Source organism: Brassica napus, chromosome A7 (assembly GCF_020379485.1).
Source record: "Brassica napus cultivar Da-Ae chromosome A7, Da-Ae, whole genome shotgun sequence".
NCBI classification, from domain to species: Eukaryota; Viridiplantae; Streptophyta; class Magnoliopsida; order Brassicales; family Brassicaceae; genus Brassica; species Brassica napus.
This window is the reverse complement of record NC_063440.1, coordinates 27,788,417-27,804,598: the sequence shown is the minus strand read 5'-3', so window position 1 is coordinate 27,804,598 and position 16,182 is coordinate 27,788,417. Positions and strand designations below refer to the sequence as shown.

General features: G+C 33.5%; 3 protein-coding genes across 3 annotated transcripts; 1 reads left to right on the top strand and 2 right to left on the bottom strand.

Annotated features, from left to right (window-relative positions):
• Window positions 1–919: 919 nt before the first annotated feature.
• Window positions 920–8,551, top strand: LOC111199326. The gene is made up of 5 exons (XM_048736413.1): window positions 920–1,452; window positions 1,560–1,634; window positions 2,425–2,547; window positions 7,976–8,053; window positions 8,142–8,551. Exons 1-5 carry the CDS (start codon window positions 1,379–1,381, stop codon window positions 8,311–8,313), a joined length of 522 nt encoding a protein of 173 aa, XP_048592370.1. The 5' UTR covers window positions 920–1,378; the 3' UTR covers window positions 8,314–8,551.
• LOC106354770 (style cell-cycle inhibitor 1) lies at window positions 8,437–10,744 on the bottom strand. Its single transcript, XM_013794801.3, has 6 exons — window positions 10,716–10,744; window positions 10,067–10,368; window positions 9,704–9,820; window positions 9,371–9,487; window positions 8,989–9,047; window positions 8,437–8,834 (listed from the first exon to the last, which is right to left on the bottom strand). Exons 1-6 carry the CDS (start codon window positions 10,742–10,744, stop codon window positions 8,598–8,600), a joined length of 861 nt encoding a protein of 286 aa, XP_013650255.2. The 3' UTR covers window positions 8,437–8,597.
• A 122-nt stretch (window positions 10,745–10,866) lies between these two features.
• On the bottom strand, window positions 10,867–12,341 carry LOC106357415 (transcription factor MYB63). Its single transcript, XM_013797089.3, has 3 exons — window positions 11,918–12,341; window positions 11,696–11,825; window positions 10,867–11,619 (listed from the first exon to the last, which is right to left on the bottom strand). Exons 1-3 carry the CDS (start codon window positions 12,054–12,056, stop codon window positions 11,076–11,078), a joined length of 813 nt encoding a protein of 270 aa, XP_013652543.1. The 5' UTR covers window positions 12,057–12,341; the 3' UTR covers window positions 10,867–11,075.
• Window positions 12,342–16,182: the final 3,841 nt, after the last annotated feature.

The window sequence follows — 16,182 nt, the reverse complement described above, 5'->3', positions numbered from 1 at the left end:
ACCTAACGAGCCAAGATGCTAATAATTAAGACACAAGAGGCAATGACTCCTCTAATAGTAGAAGCTTAGCCAGTATTTGAGCTTCTTCTTCTTCCAACAGCTTGACTCTTTCAAATCAGTGTTAAGAACACCTTTTTTTTGTCACAACTGCCATTCATTCATTAAAAAAACTTAGTTTGGTGGGGGCATTAAACCTGCCACAACCACCTAGTATTCATACAACAATAATGCATTTCTTTGCAAGCATATCAGCCTCACTGTTCCTCTCTCTCGGAATCCACTCAAAAGCAACACGATCAAAGGCGCTAGCTAGTATATAGATGTCTTCAACTATGAACAATGCTCATGTACTATAAAAGAGAGTTTAAGATACATTAATACAAATGTAGAATGTGGTTAGAAATTTTAAAACATCACTAAAGATTATAAGGTTCAATATATAAAACATTTACCAAAATTTAATATTTTCATAAGGGTATATTTCTGTCATAAAAAAAAGTCGTCGAAAAGAAAAAGAATAAGTTTTTTTTAGCGATTATATATCCTCGTTTTGTTTTGACGACTTTTTAAAAAATACTAATTTCTACTCTACCCTCCATTTAGAAAAAAATTCAAAAAATATAACAATATTGTGTTAATGTATAGTCGCATCCTACATTAATATATGATGATGTTGAAAGAGGTTTAGAGCCTTTGTTTTATCCGTTTTTCAAGAAAATAGTGATTTTGTAGGGGTTATTAGTATTATGAAGTTTTACTAATTAATTGATAAAAAACAGAATGATTCTCATGTACCATAAAAAAAAGTTTAACATATATTAATACAAATGCTTTAGTGTTGATAAAAATATTAAATTTTTGTAAATATTTTATAAAATCTATGTGTTGACCCTAGTGGATACACCGGTGTTAAAGAACTCACATTGCATTTTTAGCAACAAAAAAACAGAGCACTAAAAAGGAGACTGAAGGAACGGTACTTGGTTGAGGTTTGAATCCGTAGCACTTGTCATGTTTCTTCCTAATCAATTACATTTGCTTTAGATGATAAACCGACTTTATTATTAATTTAAGTCCTAATTAAAATAAATTGTTTAATGAAATCAATCTACCGCATGTCACACACGTAACCATTTATATAACGGCTATAAATTTAATACTAACGGCTACAAATGGAAACTAATAACCAATATATACTTGTTAATCTCTATGACATGATCAACTCTTATTACACATACAGAGGTTGTCGGGAAAAAAACTAACATATACAGACCGAAAAACTGTTCAAGTTACTGAAATTTTTTGTGGATTTCATAGAGAGAGCGCAGCAGCTACGAGACGGACGGGGAAGATCGGGAACGAGGAGGAGGAGAGCAAGATGATGACCGGCGGGAGGAACTACACACGTCTATCAATCGACAGCCAGAAAGTCTCTGGATCTGTCTGTACCCCGTAAGTTCCTTCCTCGATTCTTATACATGAGAGAGTATCTACGTTTGTACTTCTTCCGATCTGATCTAGCTTAGCTTCTATGTTATGTTTGTGTCGTCGGCTCTCAGACGATGGTTCTTCTCAAGAGAGAGAGGTGTGAAGATATCACCGAGTCATCATCTTCTTATCTGCTTCCATAAACGGTAACACTTTTGAAATCCCAATCTGATTTTTTGTTCTTTTTAACATTTCAAGCTTTGAAGAGTAGATTTTATATTAGCTTGGTTCATCTTAAAAACATAGTGTAAATTTGTGACAACAAATAGAACATGGTGTTCTGTCTGAGATTTATAAATAGTATGTTTCATTAAACTTTTTTGACTGTATTCAGACATACTATAAGTCATCAGAAATTTGAATTCAAACATAAACTTAATACAAAATGCAATATGTCTGAAACCTGTTCTTTTAATTATTATCTTGTTCCTTTTTGGTAATGACTAATGATTACAAGATGTGACCGAAGCTTTATTAAGATATAAATTCGACCGTTGATATACAAAATTATCAGTCTTGGACTCTCTCCTTTTGTAATATTTTAGTATCATTTAATTTATATTTACGTTTTATATGAAGTAGAGAATAGATTAAAAATCTAATTATTTATTGCTAAATTTACATTCTATTTTTTTAAACACAAGTAAATTTACATTCTTATTTTCTTTTTTTTTCTTAGTAAATTTATATAATCGGTTTTAAGATCTCGGAAACTAGAAAAATATAAATTATCATTTTATGAAAATTTCTGATAAATCAACAAATTCTGAAATCAAATTTAATGTTATTTGGTTAAACTATAATTGTTTTTCAATTACTAACAACTTTGGCAAAAAATCATAAATAATAATGTATGTTTGGTTATATCTTACTAGCCATTAGATAGATATTTGATCTCCCATTTTTAGGAGCTAACTCTGTTTAAATGTTTTCAAGTAATGAAAGTATTTCATATGGAGGGAGAGAAATGCTAGGATTTTTATCTCTACTGCAACACCCCCTGCTGCTCTTCGTGTTTCACTGGATCGTCTCATTCGAGACCGTCTTCTCTCTGTTCTGGTAAGATCTGCCTCCACTAGCTCTCTGCTGCAATTCTATTTCTCTTGTACTAGACCACTTTGATGGTCTTTTTTTGTTTTTGGAAAATTATTGTGGTTCTTGTTTGCTGTAATAAATTGCCTTGGCAACATTGTATAGAAAAAACCTAAAAATAGTATAAATCTTAACATTTTACCAAAAAAAAAAGTAATGAAATTAAAAGTTGACCAAAAAAAAAAGGTAGCTGAACAATAAAATAATTTTGAAATAGTACATGGCATAATTAGTTTTTAACTTTGATAAATAATTTTGCTGAAAAATATAAAAACAGACAAATAAATAATATTTTGCATTATTCCAATCATATATTACATAATATTTACAACATTATTAATTAAAATTAACAAAATATGATCTTTTTTTGGTCAAACATAAATTTCGTAGACATACATAAACATATATGCTTATGCATATACTTACGCATATACATATATAGATATGCATATACATACACACATACATATATACATAAGAATATACTCTAAACCATATCACTAATCCTAAACCCTAATCCAAACCCTAAACCTTAACCTAAACCCTAAACGTATATTTGCACCCTAAACCCTAAACCTATACTTACGCATATACATATATAGATACACATATACTTACGTATATACATACGTATATACATATATAGATACGCATATACATATATAGATTCGCATATATATACGCACATACATAAATACATACGACTATACCCTAAACCGTTTTTCTAACCCTAAACCCTATTCCTAACCCTAACCCTAACCCTAACTCCTAACCCTAAACCCTAATTCTAAACCCTAAACCATATTCCTAACCTCAAACCCTAACCCTAATTTCTAACCCTGAACCCTAACTCTACCTCCTAACCCTAAACCCTAACCCTAAATCCTAATCCTAAACCCTAAACTTATACCTAAACTTATACTTATGCATATACTTACGCATATACGCACATATATCTATACAGACAAATATACCTTAACCCTATTCCTAACCCTAAACCCTAACCCTAATTCCTAAACCTAAACCCTAACCCTAACTCCTAACCCTAAGCCCTAATCCTAAACCCTAAACCTATACTTACGTATATACCCTCAACCCTAAACCCTAACCCAAACCCTAACCCTAACTCCTAACCCTGAACTCTAACCCTAAACCTTAACCCTAACCCTAATTCCTAACCCTAACCCTAATCCTAAACCTTATTCCTAACCCTAAACCCCTAACCCTAACCCTAAACCCTAATCCTAAACCCTAACCCTAACTCCTAACCCTAAACCCTAATCCTAAACCCTAACCCTAATTTCTAACCCTGAACCCTAACTCTACCTCCTAACCCTAAACCGTAACCCTAAACCCTAATCGTAAACCCTAAACTTATACTTATGCATATACTTACGCATATATATATAGTTACGCATATACGCACATATATTAATACAGACAAATATACCTTAAGCCTTTTCCTAACCCTAAACCCTAACCCTAATTCCTAAACCTAAACCCTAACCCTAACTCCTAACCCTAAGCCCTAAACCTATACATACGTATATTCCCTCAACCCTAAACCCTAACCCTAATTCCTAACCCTGAACCCTAATCCTAAACCCTAAACCTATACATACGTATATTCCCTCAACCCTAAACCCTAACCCTAATCCTAAACCCTAACCCTAACCCTAATTCCTAACCCTAAACCCCCAACCCTAACCCTAACCGTAAACCCTAACCCTAACTCCTAATTCTAAACCCTAAACCATATTCCTAACCCTAAACCCTAACCCTAATTTCTAACCCTGAACCCTAACTCTACCTCCTAACCCTAAATCCTAATCCTAAACCCTAAACTTATACCTAAGCTTATACTTATGCATATACTTACGCATATATATATAGTTACGCATATACGCACATATATCTATACAGACAAATATACCTTAACCCTATTCCTAACCCTAAACCCTAACCCTAATTCCTAAACCTAAACCCTAACCCTAACTCCTAACCCTAAGCCCTAATCCTAAACCCTAAACCTATACTTACGTATATACCCTAAACCCTAACCCAAACCCTAACCCTAACTCCTAACCCTGAACTCTAACCCTAAACCTTAACCCTAACCCTAATTCCTAACCCTAATCCTAAACCTTATTCCTAACCCTAAACCCCTAACCCTAACCCTAAACCCTAATCCTAAACCCTAACCCTAACTCCTAACCCTAAACCCTAATCCTAAACCCTAACCCTAATTTCTAACCCTGACCCTAACTCTACCTCCTAACCCTAAACCGTAACCCTAAACCCTAATCGTAAACCCTAAACTTATACTTATGCATATACTTACGCATATATATATAGTTACGCATATACGCACATATATTAATACAGACAAATATACCTTAACCCTTTTCCTAACCCTAAACCCTAACCCTATTTCCTAAACCTAAACCCCTAAACCTATATTCCCTCAACCCTAAACCCTAACCCTAATTCCTAACCCTGAACCCTAATCCTAAACCCTAAACCTATACATACGTATATTCCCTCAACCCTAAACCCTAACCCTAACCCTAATTCCTAACCCTAAACCCTATTCCTAACCCTAAACCCCCAACCCTAACCCTAACCGTAAACCCTAACCCTAAACCCTAACTCCTAACCCTAAACCCTAATTCTAAACCCTAAACCATATTCCTAACCCTAATTTCTAGCCCTGAACCCTAACTCTACCTCCTAACCCTAAACCCTAATCCTAAACCCTAAACTTATACCTAAACTTATACTTATGCATATACTTACGCATATATATATAGTTACGCATATACGCACATATATCTATGCAGACAAATATACCTTAACCCTATTCCTAACCCTAAACCCTAACCCTAATTCCTAAACCTAAACCCTAACCCTAACCCTAACTCCTAACCCTAAGCCCTAATCCTAAACCCTAAACCTATACTTACGTATATACCCTCAACCCTAAACCCTAACCCAAACCCTAACCCTAACTCCTAACCCTGAACTCTAACCCTAAACCTTAACCCTAACCCTAATTCCTAACCCTAACCCTAATCCTAAACCTTATTCCTAACCCTAAACCCCTAACCCTAACCCTAAACCCTAAACCTTAATCCTAAACCCTAACCCCTAACCCTAAACCCTAATCCTAAACCCTAACCCTAATTTCTAACCCTGAACCCTAACTCTACCTCCTAACCCTAAACCGTAACCCTAAACCCTAATCGTAAACCCTAAACTTATACTTATGCATATACTTACGCATATATATATAGTTACGCATATACGCACATATATTAATACAGACAAATATACCTTAACCCTTTTCCTAACCCTAAACCCTAACCCTAATTCCTAAACCTAAACCCTAACCCTAACTACTAACCCTAAGCCCTAACCCTAAACCTATACATACGTATTCCCTCAACCCTAAACCCTAACCCTAATTCCTAACCCTGAACCCTAATCCTAAACCCTAAACCTATACATACGTATATTCCCTCAACCCTAAACCCTAACCCTAATTCCTAACCCTAAACCCTATTCCTAACCCTAAACCCCCAACCCTAACCCTAACCGTAAACCCTAACCCTAATTCCTAAACCTAAACCCTAACCCTAACTCCTAATCCTAAGCCCTAATCTTAAACCCTAAACCTATACTTACGTATATACCCTCAACCCTAAACCCTAACCCTAATTCCTAACCCTAACCCTAATTCCTAACTCTAAGCCCTAACCCTAACCCTAACCCTAACTTCTAACCGTAAACCCTAATCCTGAACCCTAAACCTATATTTATGCATATACTTATGCATATATATATATATATACGCATATACGCACATATATATTTAAAGACAAATATACCTTAACCCTATTCCTAACCCTAATTCCTAACCCAACCCTAATTCCTAACCCTAAACCCTAATTCTAACCCTAAACCCTAATTCCTAACCCTAATTCCTAACCCTAAGCCCTAATCCTAAACCCTAAACCTATACTTATGCATATACATATATACATATATATATACGCATATACATATATAGATTCGCCTATACATACGCACATACATATATACATACTAATATACCCTAAACTGTATTTCTAACTAAACCCTATTCTTAACCCTAATCCCTAACTCTAACCTAACCCTAATTCCTAACCCTAAACCCTAAACCTATACTTACGCATATACATCTACATATGAATATACCCTCGACCCTAATACCTAACCCTAAAACATAACCCTAACCCTGACCCTAATTTCTAACCCTAACCCTAACCCTAACCCTAACTCCTAACCCTAACTCGTAACCCTAAACCCTAATCTTAAACCCTAAACCTATACTTATGCATATACTTACGCATATACGCACATATATCTATACAGATAAATATACCTTAAACCCTAGAACCTATTCCTAACCTTAAACCCCATTTCTAACCCTAAACCAAAATCCTAACCTAAACCTATACGTACGCATATACATATATAGATATGCATATACATGCGCACATACATATATACAAATGAATATACCCTAAACTTTATTTCTAACCCTAAACCCTATTCCTAACCCTAAACCTAAATCCTAACTATAAACCTAAACTTACGCATATGCATATATAGATACGCATATACGCACATACATCTATACATACGAATATACCCTAAACCCTATTCCTAACCCTAAATCCTGATCCTAATCCTAAATCCTGATCCTAACCCTAAACTCTAACCCTAAACCCTAACCCTAATCTTAACTAATATATTCATACATATATTCATACATATATACATATACATGCATATACACATACATACGCATGTACATACTCATATATATATACATATGCATATACTAATGTATGTTTATAACAATAAGGATAAAAAAAATTAATTCCAATCGATTAGGAGTGTGATGCTTATTCTTTTGAGTAATATATCTGGATATTTTACTCGATTTTTTTATGTCATTTTGTGCACTTGTGGATATGTATAAAATGAGGAAGATGAAGAGACTCGGTACGCATAGGGTCAATACAATTCAAAATCTATATGATTACATCCTCCCAATACGCTCAACCGGGTTAAGAAGAGTTTCTTAGTAGCTCATAGATTTAAGATTGATATGGCATGCGAAAATGTTAAAGCAAAACTGTACACATAAGCTAGACTACTGAACTTTTCTTTTAATTTCGGTTTCCTTGTCCTTTGTGTAATAGTGGTGTGAGGCCGTTTGGAGTTTCTCTACTAGTGGCTGGGTATGATGACAAGGGTTCACAGTTGTGTCAGTTATGTTCAACATTAAAAAGATATATAATCATTATTGCTTGTCTTTAAAGACATCTTAACATCAGAATTTCATTAGGTGGATCCGTCTGGCTCTTACTTCTCATGGAAAGCTTCGGCCATGGGAAAGAATGTTTCGAATGGCTCTTGAGAAGAGGTGATAAGCTTTTACTGTCTATGATATAACAGTATAAACGATATATGATTTTGGAAGCATGTCAAGTCATCTTAGTCACTTTTATCAGGTACACTGAAGACATGGAACTTGATGATGCCATTCTTGATTCTGTAAAACGTTTGGAACTTGTTAAGACTCAGAGACCCAATTTAGAATCTGTTTTCTTTTTCCTACGTTTTAAAATGTTCAAAACTTCCACAATCAGAAGTCATGCACACAAATTAACTGGGCTAGAATGAGAGAAGGAGATTAAAATCAATTAAGCTGAGCCTTTTTTTTGGTTGACATGATCTATTATAAGATAGTTAGTTCTTCAGTAACTTAGTTTGTAGCCGTGTGGAGACCAACCTAGGGTGGTAGGCTATGTGAAGTTTCCTCTTCCTATGAAAACCAATTACAAATCCGTCTCTATCTGACAAGTTTCGTAACAACGCTCTAAGTAGAACAAACTGGAGAAGGTATGTCTTGTATCATCAACCTCCAAACGTACAAGAAGCAAACAGCAGTAAGGGTTTTGATTGTTTCACTTCTGCTTGATCTTCCAGTTGTGAGCTGTTCGTGGAGCAGTGGAGATTCCCTCGTAGTATCGGGACTCGAGTTTCCCCCTGTTCCATGCCTTGACAAAGCGAGAAAACAACTCCCGTGCAGACTCGGTCGTGAGATCATTGAAGTAAGTGCGCTTCTTCTCTTTCAGCCATGTGGCAAACTCGTTGTTCTTAGAGAAGTAGTCCTCACTTGTTAGCTCTGCGATCCCCTCTTTCTGGAGAAAAGGACAACATCTTATCAGAGTGTTCATGTAGATGATTATGCCTCAGACAAGAGTCTCCAAAGCAATACACTAAAGAGTGAATATACATATAATCAGATATCATTAAATTAAAAAAAAAAAGAGTGAGAGAGAGAACAGAACTCACTAGCTTGTGGTCACCTTCTGCGTCTTTCTTTTTGTGCTTATCATCCTTCGACTTCTTTGCTGATCAGATAAAAAAAATCTCTTTATCAGTAACAACCGCAAGAAACACAAATCAAACTGAAAGGCAAAGACACGTGATTACACCTCATGCTTATAACATCAAACTAAGAGCCAATGTGCTGAAAGATCAGTTTAATATGTAACCAAAACAAGATACTTTCTTCCTACCTATAACAATCCCTTAACCAAAGCTCACTGATGCTTTGTTAATGATCATAAAGCTATGAATCTAACATATGAAGCAGTAAAGACATCAAATTTAACTGGACTCAACAAACAAACAATCAAAGGTTCTTGTGAAACGATTAAAGAAGTATTATTACATGAACTTGATCGGTGGTGCTTATGAGATTTCTTCTCCTTCTTCTTCTTCTCACTTCTCCTGCTTCTCCTCTCATCATCTTTCTCTGTTCCTCTATGCCTCTTAACTCTCTCTTCATCTGCCCATTCAATAAAAGACACAAACTTTTAACACATACAGTCATCCACAGACACAACGAATTCAACTAACAAGTCAAAGTTTCGATCTTTCGATCGACTCAAAACTCCAAATCCAAAACTGAGAATGATCTTAACTTAGAGCAATTCAAAAAATCCCTAGATTTTCTCAGGAAACAGAAGCAGAAAGTATTATCTACAGAGAAGAAAGAACATACTCTCGGAAGACGAAGAAGGATCTTCGCTCCTTGCTCTGCTTCTCTTCTTCTTCTCCATCGAGCTCCGTTCGCTTCCAATTATTTTTCCTCCGACGGAACAAAACAAACGACATACATCTCACTTTTATTTCAGGATTCTCGGGTCGGGTCGGTTAAAATTTCATTTTAGACCCCGTACTTTTTTAGTTTTCTAATATTGCCCCATTGTTTTACTCAATAGAATGTAACACCCATTTAACTTGAAAAATATTTTATTTTGTAACGACTGTATTTACGAGCTGGTTATTAGCATTTGGTCTACAAAGACAAGAGACTGCATTGTCTTGAAGATGGTCTCAACGGAGCTAAACTCCAGCTCAAAACCATAGCTCCTACCACCATACTCAACATATAGAAACCTCCCCGGGGAATCTTCTCGCGGTGAAGGCAATACCATGGATATCTCTTGAAACTCCGGCGATGGTGGAAGAAGCATGTCTCTCTTCTTCTTCTTGAGAGAATAATACACATCGGCTAAAAGAATCCAAATGAGATCAGGATCATCAATGCAAGCCAAACCTCTCAACGCATTCAAAGCAGCTTCTCGTAACCCTGTTACGCCGCTGCACGCTATCCCAACGACCAATCCAGCAACAAATTTCTTCAAGACTGCATCTAATAGTAGTCTTTGTATTTATACAAGATTGCAAAATAAACATTGTCTTCATATATAACTCCAAACTAAATCCTGTGTTTATATGAAATTTTAAAATAATCTTATATTTGGAATTATAAACAGTAGTCTTTGTATTTATACAGGATTGCAAAGTAAAACTTTGGATCTATTATAAGTTTATAACCAACTTGATTTTATTTAACTCCATTGAATTTTAAAGAAACATTAGGAGAGATGCAACATTCTTAAGATTATCTTCTTGATTTAGTAATGATTGGCACTATATACGTTGAGATGAGTGAAGGTATGGAGAAAAGGACGGTTCCTTGACTCGTTGATGAGTTCACACTTGTTTACTTGTTATTCAGCAAAACTAGTTGCTGCATCTAAATATCTATTACAAGGCATGTGCAATGACGTTTCAAATAATCAAAATTAACCCAATACGTAACCATCATTTTTTTTCAATATTCGCTAGAAATTTCTTGAGTAAGAATCTTGAACATGGTTTTGTCTCAAGCTTTAGTATTATTTATATTTTAACCAACTTGTATATGTATTATCTATACACTGAAAACGCCAATAAATTGATTATGGGGATACGTTTTCTCTACTACCTAACTTTTCTTTTAAATATCGATATCCATAATAACAAGTCTCTTTGTGATCACCGCATGAAAATAGAAAATACGTCAAGTAAATCACATTTTGGACTTGTTAATGTATCATGAGCTCGTAGGTCTTCAAGAGTGATGAATCTTTGTCTTGTGCTCCCTCTTTATGATGTTGATGATTATCATCTTCTTCTAACCCGAGTTCATTTTCCAAGTGCTTCAACCATTTCTTGACTTCATCCTCATCACACTCTTCTTCTCCCCTTGAAACTGAACTGTTCTCGTTTGGAGCATCTAAGAAACTCCAGATGTCAAGATCTGAGTCAAAAGGGATCTCCAGTAGGTCGGGCTTGTCCACCTCTTCTATAATATCATTAAACTGGCTATACTCAAACATAAGACTTATATTTGGATCATCTTCTTGGTTTGAATTGTTGGAACCACCAGAAGACGCTGAAGTAGTAGAATCACGAGTTGTCTTTATGTTCAAACAGTCTTCTGCTTGAGTCTTATCGCTAGAACAAGGAGAGGCCGGTTCATCTGGACTTGCTGAACTCTTAACCAGTCTTTTCTTTAGATGTGTATGCCACACATTCTTGATCTCATTATCTGTACGTCCTGGAAGTTTAGAAGCGATTTTCGACCACCTAATATAAAATGCATAAGGCCAATGTCAATATCAAGAAGCATATAAACAGAGCATATATATATAGAGTGATTTACTTGTTTCCATAGCTCTGGTGAAACTTGATGATCATTTCTTCTTCCTCTGCACTGAAGTTACCACGCTTCACATCTGGTCTGAGGTAGTTAATCCATCTTAGACGGCAACTCTTTCCACACCTCAACAAACCTTTTAAGAATCAGGCAGAAAAGAAAAACCATTAAAGAGGTTTTGCTTTGATCATGGTCCATTAATTAAATGAAGACAAAGCAACAACATACCAGATTGTTTGGGGAGAGATCTCCAGTTCTCATGACCAAACTTTTGAATGAAAGAGATGAGTTTCAAGTCTTCTTCTGGGCTCCATGGACCTCTCTTCACTTTGGTCTTGTCACAACAAGGTGCTCTTCCTTTCCCCATTTTCTCTCTCTCTATCTCCTCTCTCTCTATATATATATGCTATATATATGCACTCAAGTTTGAGATTCTCTTTACCAAATAGAATTGGTTCTGTTGTTTATATAAGTGAGAGGAAAGAGTGTGATCTTGACATGAGAAAGATGAATGTAAACAAAGGAATTGATAAATGTCAAATCAGATTTGTTGAGTGGGAAAAGTTTGTCTGTGGTGTGGTTGATTATTTGGTATGATTCCATTTTCTCTTTGATACTTGATTTCGCATCCACATGATGCATGCAACTTATCTTCTCTTTTAACCGTGATCCATGAGTTTTCACATTTTATTTTAGAAGTAAATCATACATATTAATTTTATTTTATTTATTTCAATTAATATAACTAGGTCCCCAATAAAAAAGTACAAAATTTTGATATTTTATTTAAAAGAAAATAATAGTAGAAAGTGGCAAAAAGAAATATCATATATCAATTTGTTTCGTACTCCCTCCATTTTAAATTATATGATGTTTTAAAATGTTTGTTTTGTTTAAAAATATAAGATGTTTTGAGGTTTTAAAGTTTAATTTAAATTTATGGGAAGTTGTTCGGTCAATTAAGATTTTATTATCTCTTATAATTGATTGAATGATTTTTAAATTCTATTTTAAAACATACTTTTTAAAAAAATGTAATTTTTAAAAATTTTGTGCACTAAACCAAAACATTATATATTAAAAAACGGAGCGAGTGTTATATAGTGTCTTGACTAATTATACACCTACAACTTGGTAATTAATTAAGAATTAGCTTAAGGTAAGCAATGAGATTTGTTAATATTAATTTTTGTCAGCAAGTCTTGTGTAAGTAAGCAATCTGGCTCTCCATGCATAAATACCAACTTTTGAAGATAGACATCCCGTAATCATGTATTTCCAACACAAGAATTAAGAAACTAACTATCATGAACAATGCTGTTTAATTTTTAATGAATCTTCCCCCATGCCATGAAATTAAGTATTTATATTTTGTCAGGGATATACATTTAATTAGTGTAAATTGGATTATTTTTACCAGAACAAATACGTCACAAGATAAATAGAAAATGTATGCTTTCTAAATTAACTTTAAATAAATTAAAATAACGTCAAAAACTGAGAGCTAGAGAAAATAGAAATTTTATTGTTATAGAATATTATTCAAGTAATTTCAAATCACATCGGAAAATAGCCAAAAAGCGAAAGAGTATGTGTGAGCACAGTGCACAATCTCACCAAACTAAAGACTAAAAAGAGTGGAAAAGGTCAGAGACTTACGTCTTTATTGACTTGTTTAATGTTTGGTGGGTTTGGTGTTGTTGTTGGCACTTGGCTACGTTAATTACTTGATATCACCAAACCTTCATTACTTAATTAATTTATCTGTAACCATCCCAAATTATTCAAAGTAGTTGTGATACATTCGCTACTATATACTCCAGAAATAATTAATATTTGGAATACTAAGTATTAGCGACAATAGAAGGCAACTCGAAGTAATAATACAAACAATCATTCAAAGCACTGCAAAACATTCACAACTACATTAGTAAATACAAGTTCTCAATGTATAAACGAAGCCGACATAAGAACACATGGCGGTCTATGCTTTTTGCTTTTTTTTATGTAACTCTTTGTAATCAATCAGAAGGTTGGTGAACAAACTATGAGTGGAAAAGCTTTACTACAATCTTTTTTGAAAAAGTAAACTATTAGTGGACAAAAGAGATATAATATTTTCAACGTCCTTATGGAGTATGGACCTTATCGAAACGATGGAAACTTTTTCTGTGATTATATGATGAAAGCACGTATGTTGCTACTGGTAATCCATACGTCATAATCAGTTTTTGAGTATAACTTTAAAGTTTAGATTTGTAGCTAATGGAATAAGCCTATGCGCCCGTGTTGTGTGTGTTCATAATAGGTGTTTGTTATTCGAATATTTTTGCCACTTCAAATTCAATCCTATGATTAACATTAACATATACTGGGATATCAGCAGTAATTAACGATGTTGCATGTAATCAAACCAAATTATCAATAAATAGTAACACATATGCCAATTCAAAATAATTCATAATCTTTCACACAATTATTTCGAATTTATAACAAGATATATATAATACTATGATATTAAACAAGTAGGTTTAGGAAAGGGAACACAAGGATAGTAGAACTAAAAATTACCTAATAATCACCTAAAAATAGTTTTCAAGTAGAAGTTAACGTTGAACTACAGATTTAAGAGGATTCAATAAGACACCTATTATTGAAAAACATGAGATCCTAAACAATAGATATTTAATATATTATACACCCGTCCTTGGGTTGGTAGGACACTTGCTTAACAGTTGTGGTTTTTATTTTTCCTGGTCACCTCCCTAACTAAGTCCAAGAAAAAAAAGCCAATAATTCCAAATTTTTTAAAAAAATAACGGCAAACTAATCAAGCGTACACTAAAAAGGTTTAGCAGAGAAAACAATTCATCACGCATGCATGACGCACATGGATTTGTGATGAGAGTAAATCTTATCTCATCATAAACGTGTTGTTTAATATTTTTAGACTTGATTCTACCAGAGATTTTTGTAATTATTCCATTTGATTTACATCCAATAACTGAGACATGCAGATCTATAGTCTATAGCATCACTAACACGTCATTTAATATATTAATATACAATAAAAATTTATGAACTAATAACATCAAAATTATAATATTTTATTAATTTTAAGAGATACTAATTTATCAAAAAGTTAACTATAGAATCAAACTTACCTTTTATTAATTATCATATTATTAGTTTATAGAAGTGATAATAAGGACTCTCGTTATTCGTTTCTATGGATTAAGGACACCGAACTACCAAACTTGGGTCTCATCAGCACTTATGGCTGAAGGGTTGGCTATTCGAGAGGCTCTCTCTCACGCTCAACACCTCGGCATCACCAAAATCTGGATTTGTTCACTCTCTTTTGCTCATCAGAGCAATAAACTCGGTTATCAAGCCGGTGAATCTCTACGGAATTCTCTCGGACATCGAGTCTCTATATATCATCGTCTTTCGATTTTTGTTGTTTTTCTTTTGTTTTTCGAGACTGTAATGAGCAGGCCGACAACTTACAAAAGCCTGCCTCTACAATGTTTTCTCCTCCTAGGTCTGAAGCCTTATTAATGAATGTTTTAAGTTGATCAAAAAAAAAGGACACCAAACTAACAACTTTGAGCGATATTTTTTTACGGGACTCTTCTCTTTCTATTTACATATATTCTTAGTTATTTTTATTTATTAGTTTACCATTGAAGATTTATCCGGTTGTAACAGAGTTATTCCATTGGACCTTTAATTTCAGTGTAAGCATCCCTTATATATTAATTGAGGAACATTTGAAAAGATGTAACCTCAATTTTGTATTAATTAAAAGAAGCCCCAATGCATAGGTGGCACTCAATTAGGTAGTCAATTACATTCAATTGAAAAATAAGTAGGTCCACATTCGATTTTTATATGTTGTTAGATACATAAGTTGGTAAAACTATATGATATAATGATATGATATGATATTTTCTTTCCTTAAATAAAACCTACGGAATTACCATAAAGGACTAATATATATATGACAATTAATGATTTTAATAATAAAGATTTGATAACAATGTATATCTCCTCCATCACTTTTTGTTTAATTTTATATTATTAAAATAAATTAAACAATCAAATTAGCTATAAAAATAAAATTTAGTTTTTTTCGTATATGTTATATTTTGAATTTTTAAAAACGACAATAAATGACTAAAACTATTAAAATTATTATGTTAAAAATTAATGATCAATAGTTTAACATTTTTATTATAAGAAGATACATATGATTTTAAAACCATATGAGCAAAAAATATCATTTAATAATAAAATAAATATATATATATATATATTAAACACTATATACCATAAGATTACATAAATATTTTAATATTAAAACTTTCAATGAATTTTCAAGAACATTTAAAAATTATAAACTTATTAAAGATTTCAGATTGAAAATTTTGTTATCGATGATTTAAATATTTTGTTATAAAACGATATGAACGATCATAGAACCGTATGAT

Bases quoted from the DNA above. Each gene is read 5' to 3' on its own strand.
- LOC111199326 (XM_048736413.1), top strand. From the start codon at position 1,379: ATGATGACCGGCGGGAGGAACTACACACGTCTATCAATCGACAGCCAG. The intron at 1,635-2,424 runs GTAACACTTTTG...AATGTTTTCAAG, and splicing joins CTTATCTGCTTCCATAAACG to TAATGAAAGTATTTCATATG. The intron at 8,054-8,141 runs GTGATAAGCTTT...CACTTTTATCAG, and splicing joins CGAATGGCTCTTGAGAAGAG to GTACACTGAAGACATGGAAC.
- LOC106354770 (XM_013794801.3), bottom strand. From the start codon at position 10,744: ATGCAGCAACTAGTTTTGCTGAATAACAA. The intron at 9,048-9,370 runs GTAATAATACTT...TTATCTGATCAG, and splicing joins GCACCACCGATCAAGTTCAT to CAAAGAAGTCGAAGGATGAT. The intron at 8,835-8,988 runs GTGAGTTCTGTT...CCTTTTCTCCAG, and splicing joins CAGAAGGTGACCACAAGCTA to AAAGAGGGGATCGCAGAGCT.
- LOC106357415 (XM_013797089.3), bottom strand. From the start codon at position 12,056: ATGGGGAAAGGAAGAGCACCTTGTTGTGACAAGACCAAAGTGAAGAGA. The intron at 11,826-11,917 runs GTATGTTGTTGC...GATTCTTAAAAG, and splicing joins ATCTCTCCCCAAACAATCTG to GTTTGTTGAGGTGTGGAAAG. The intron at 11,620-11,695 runs GTAAATCACTCT...ATTTTATATTAG, and splicing joins CACCAGAGCTATGGAAACAA to GTGGTCGAAAATCGCTTCTA.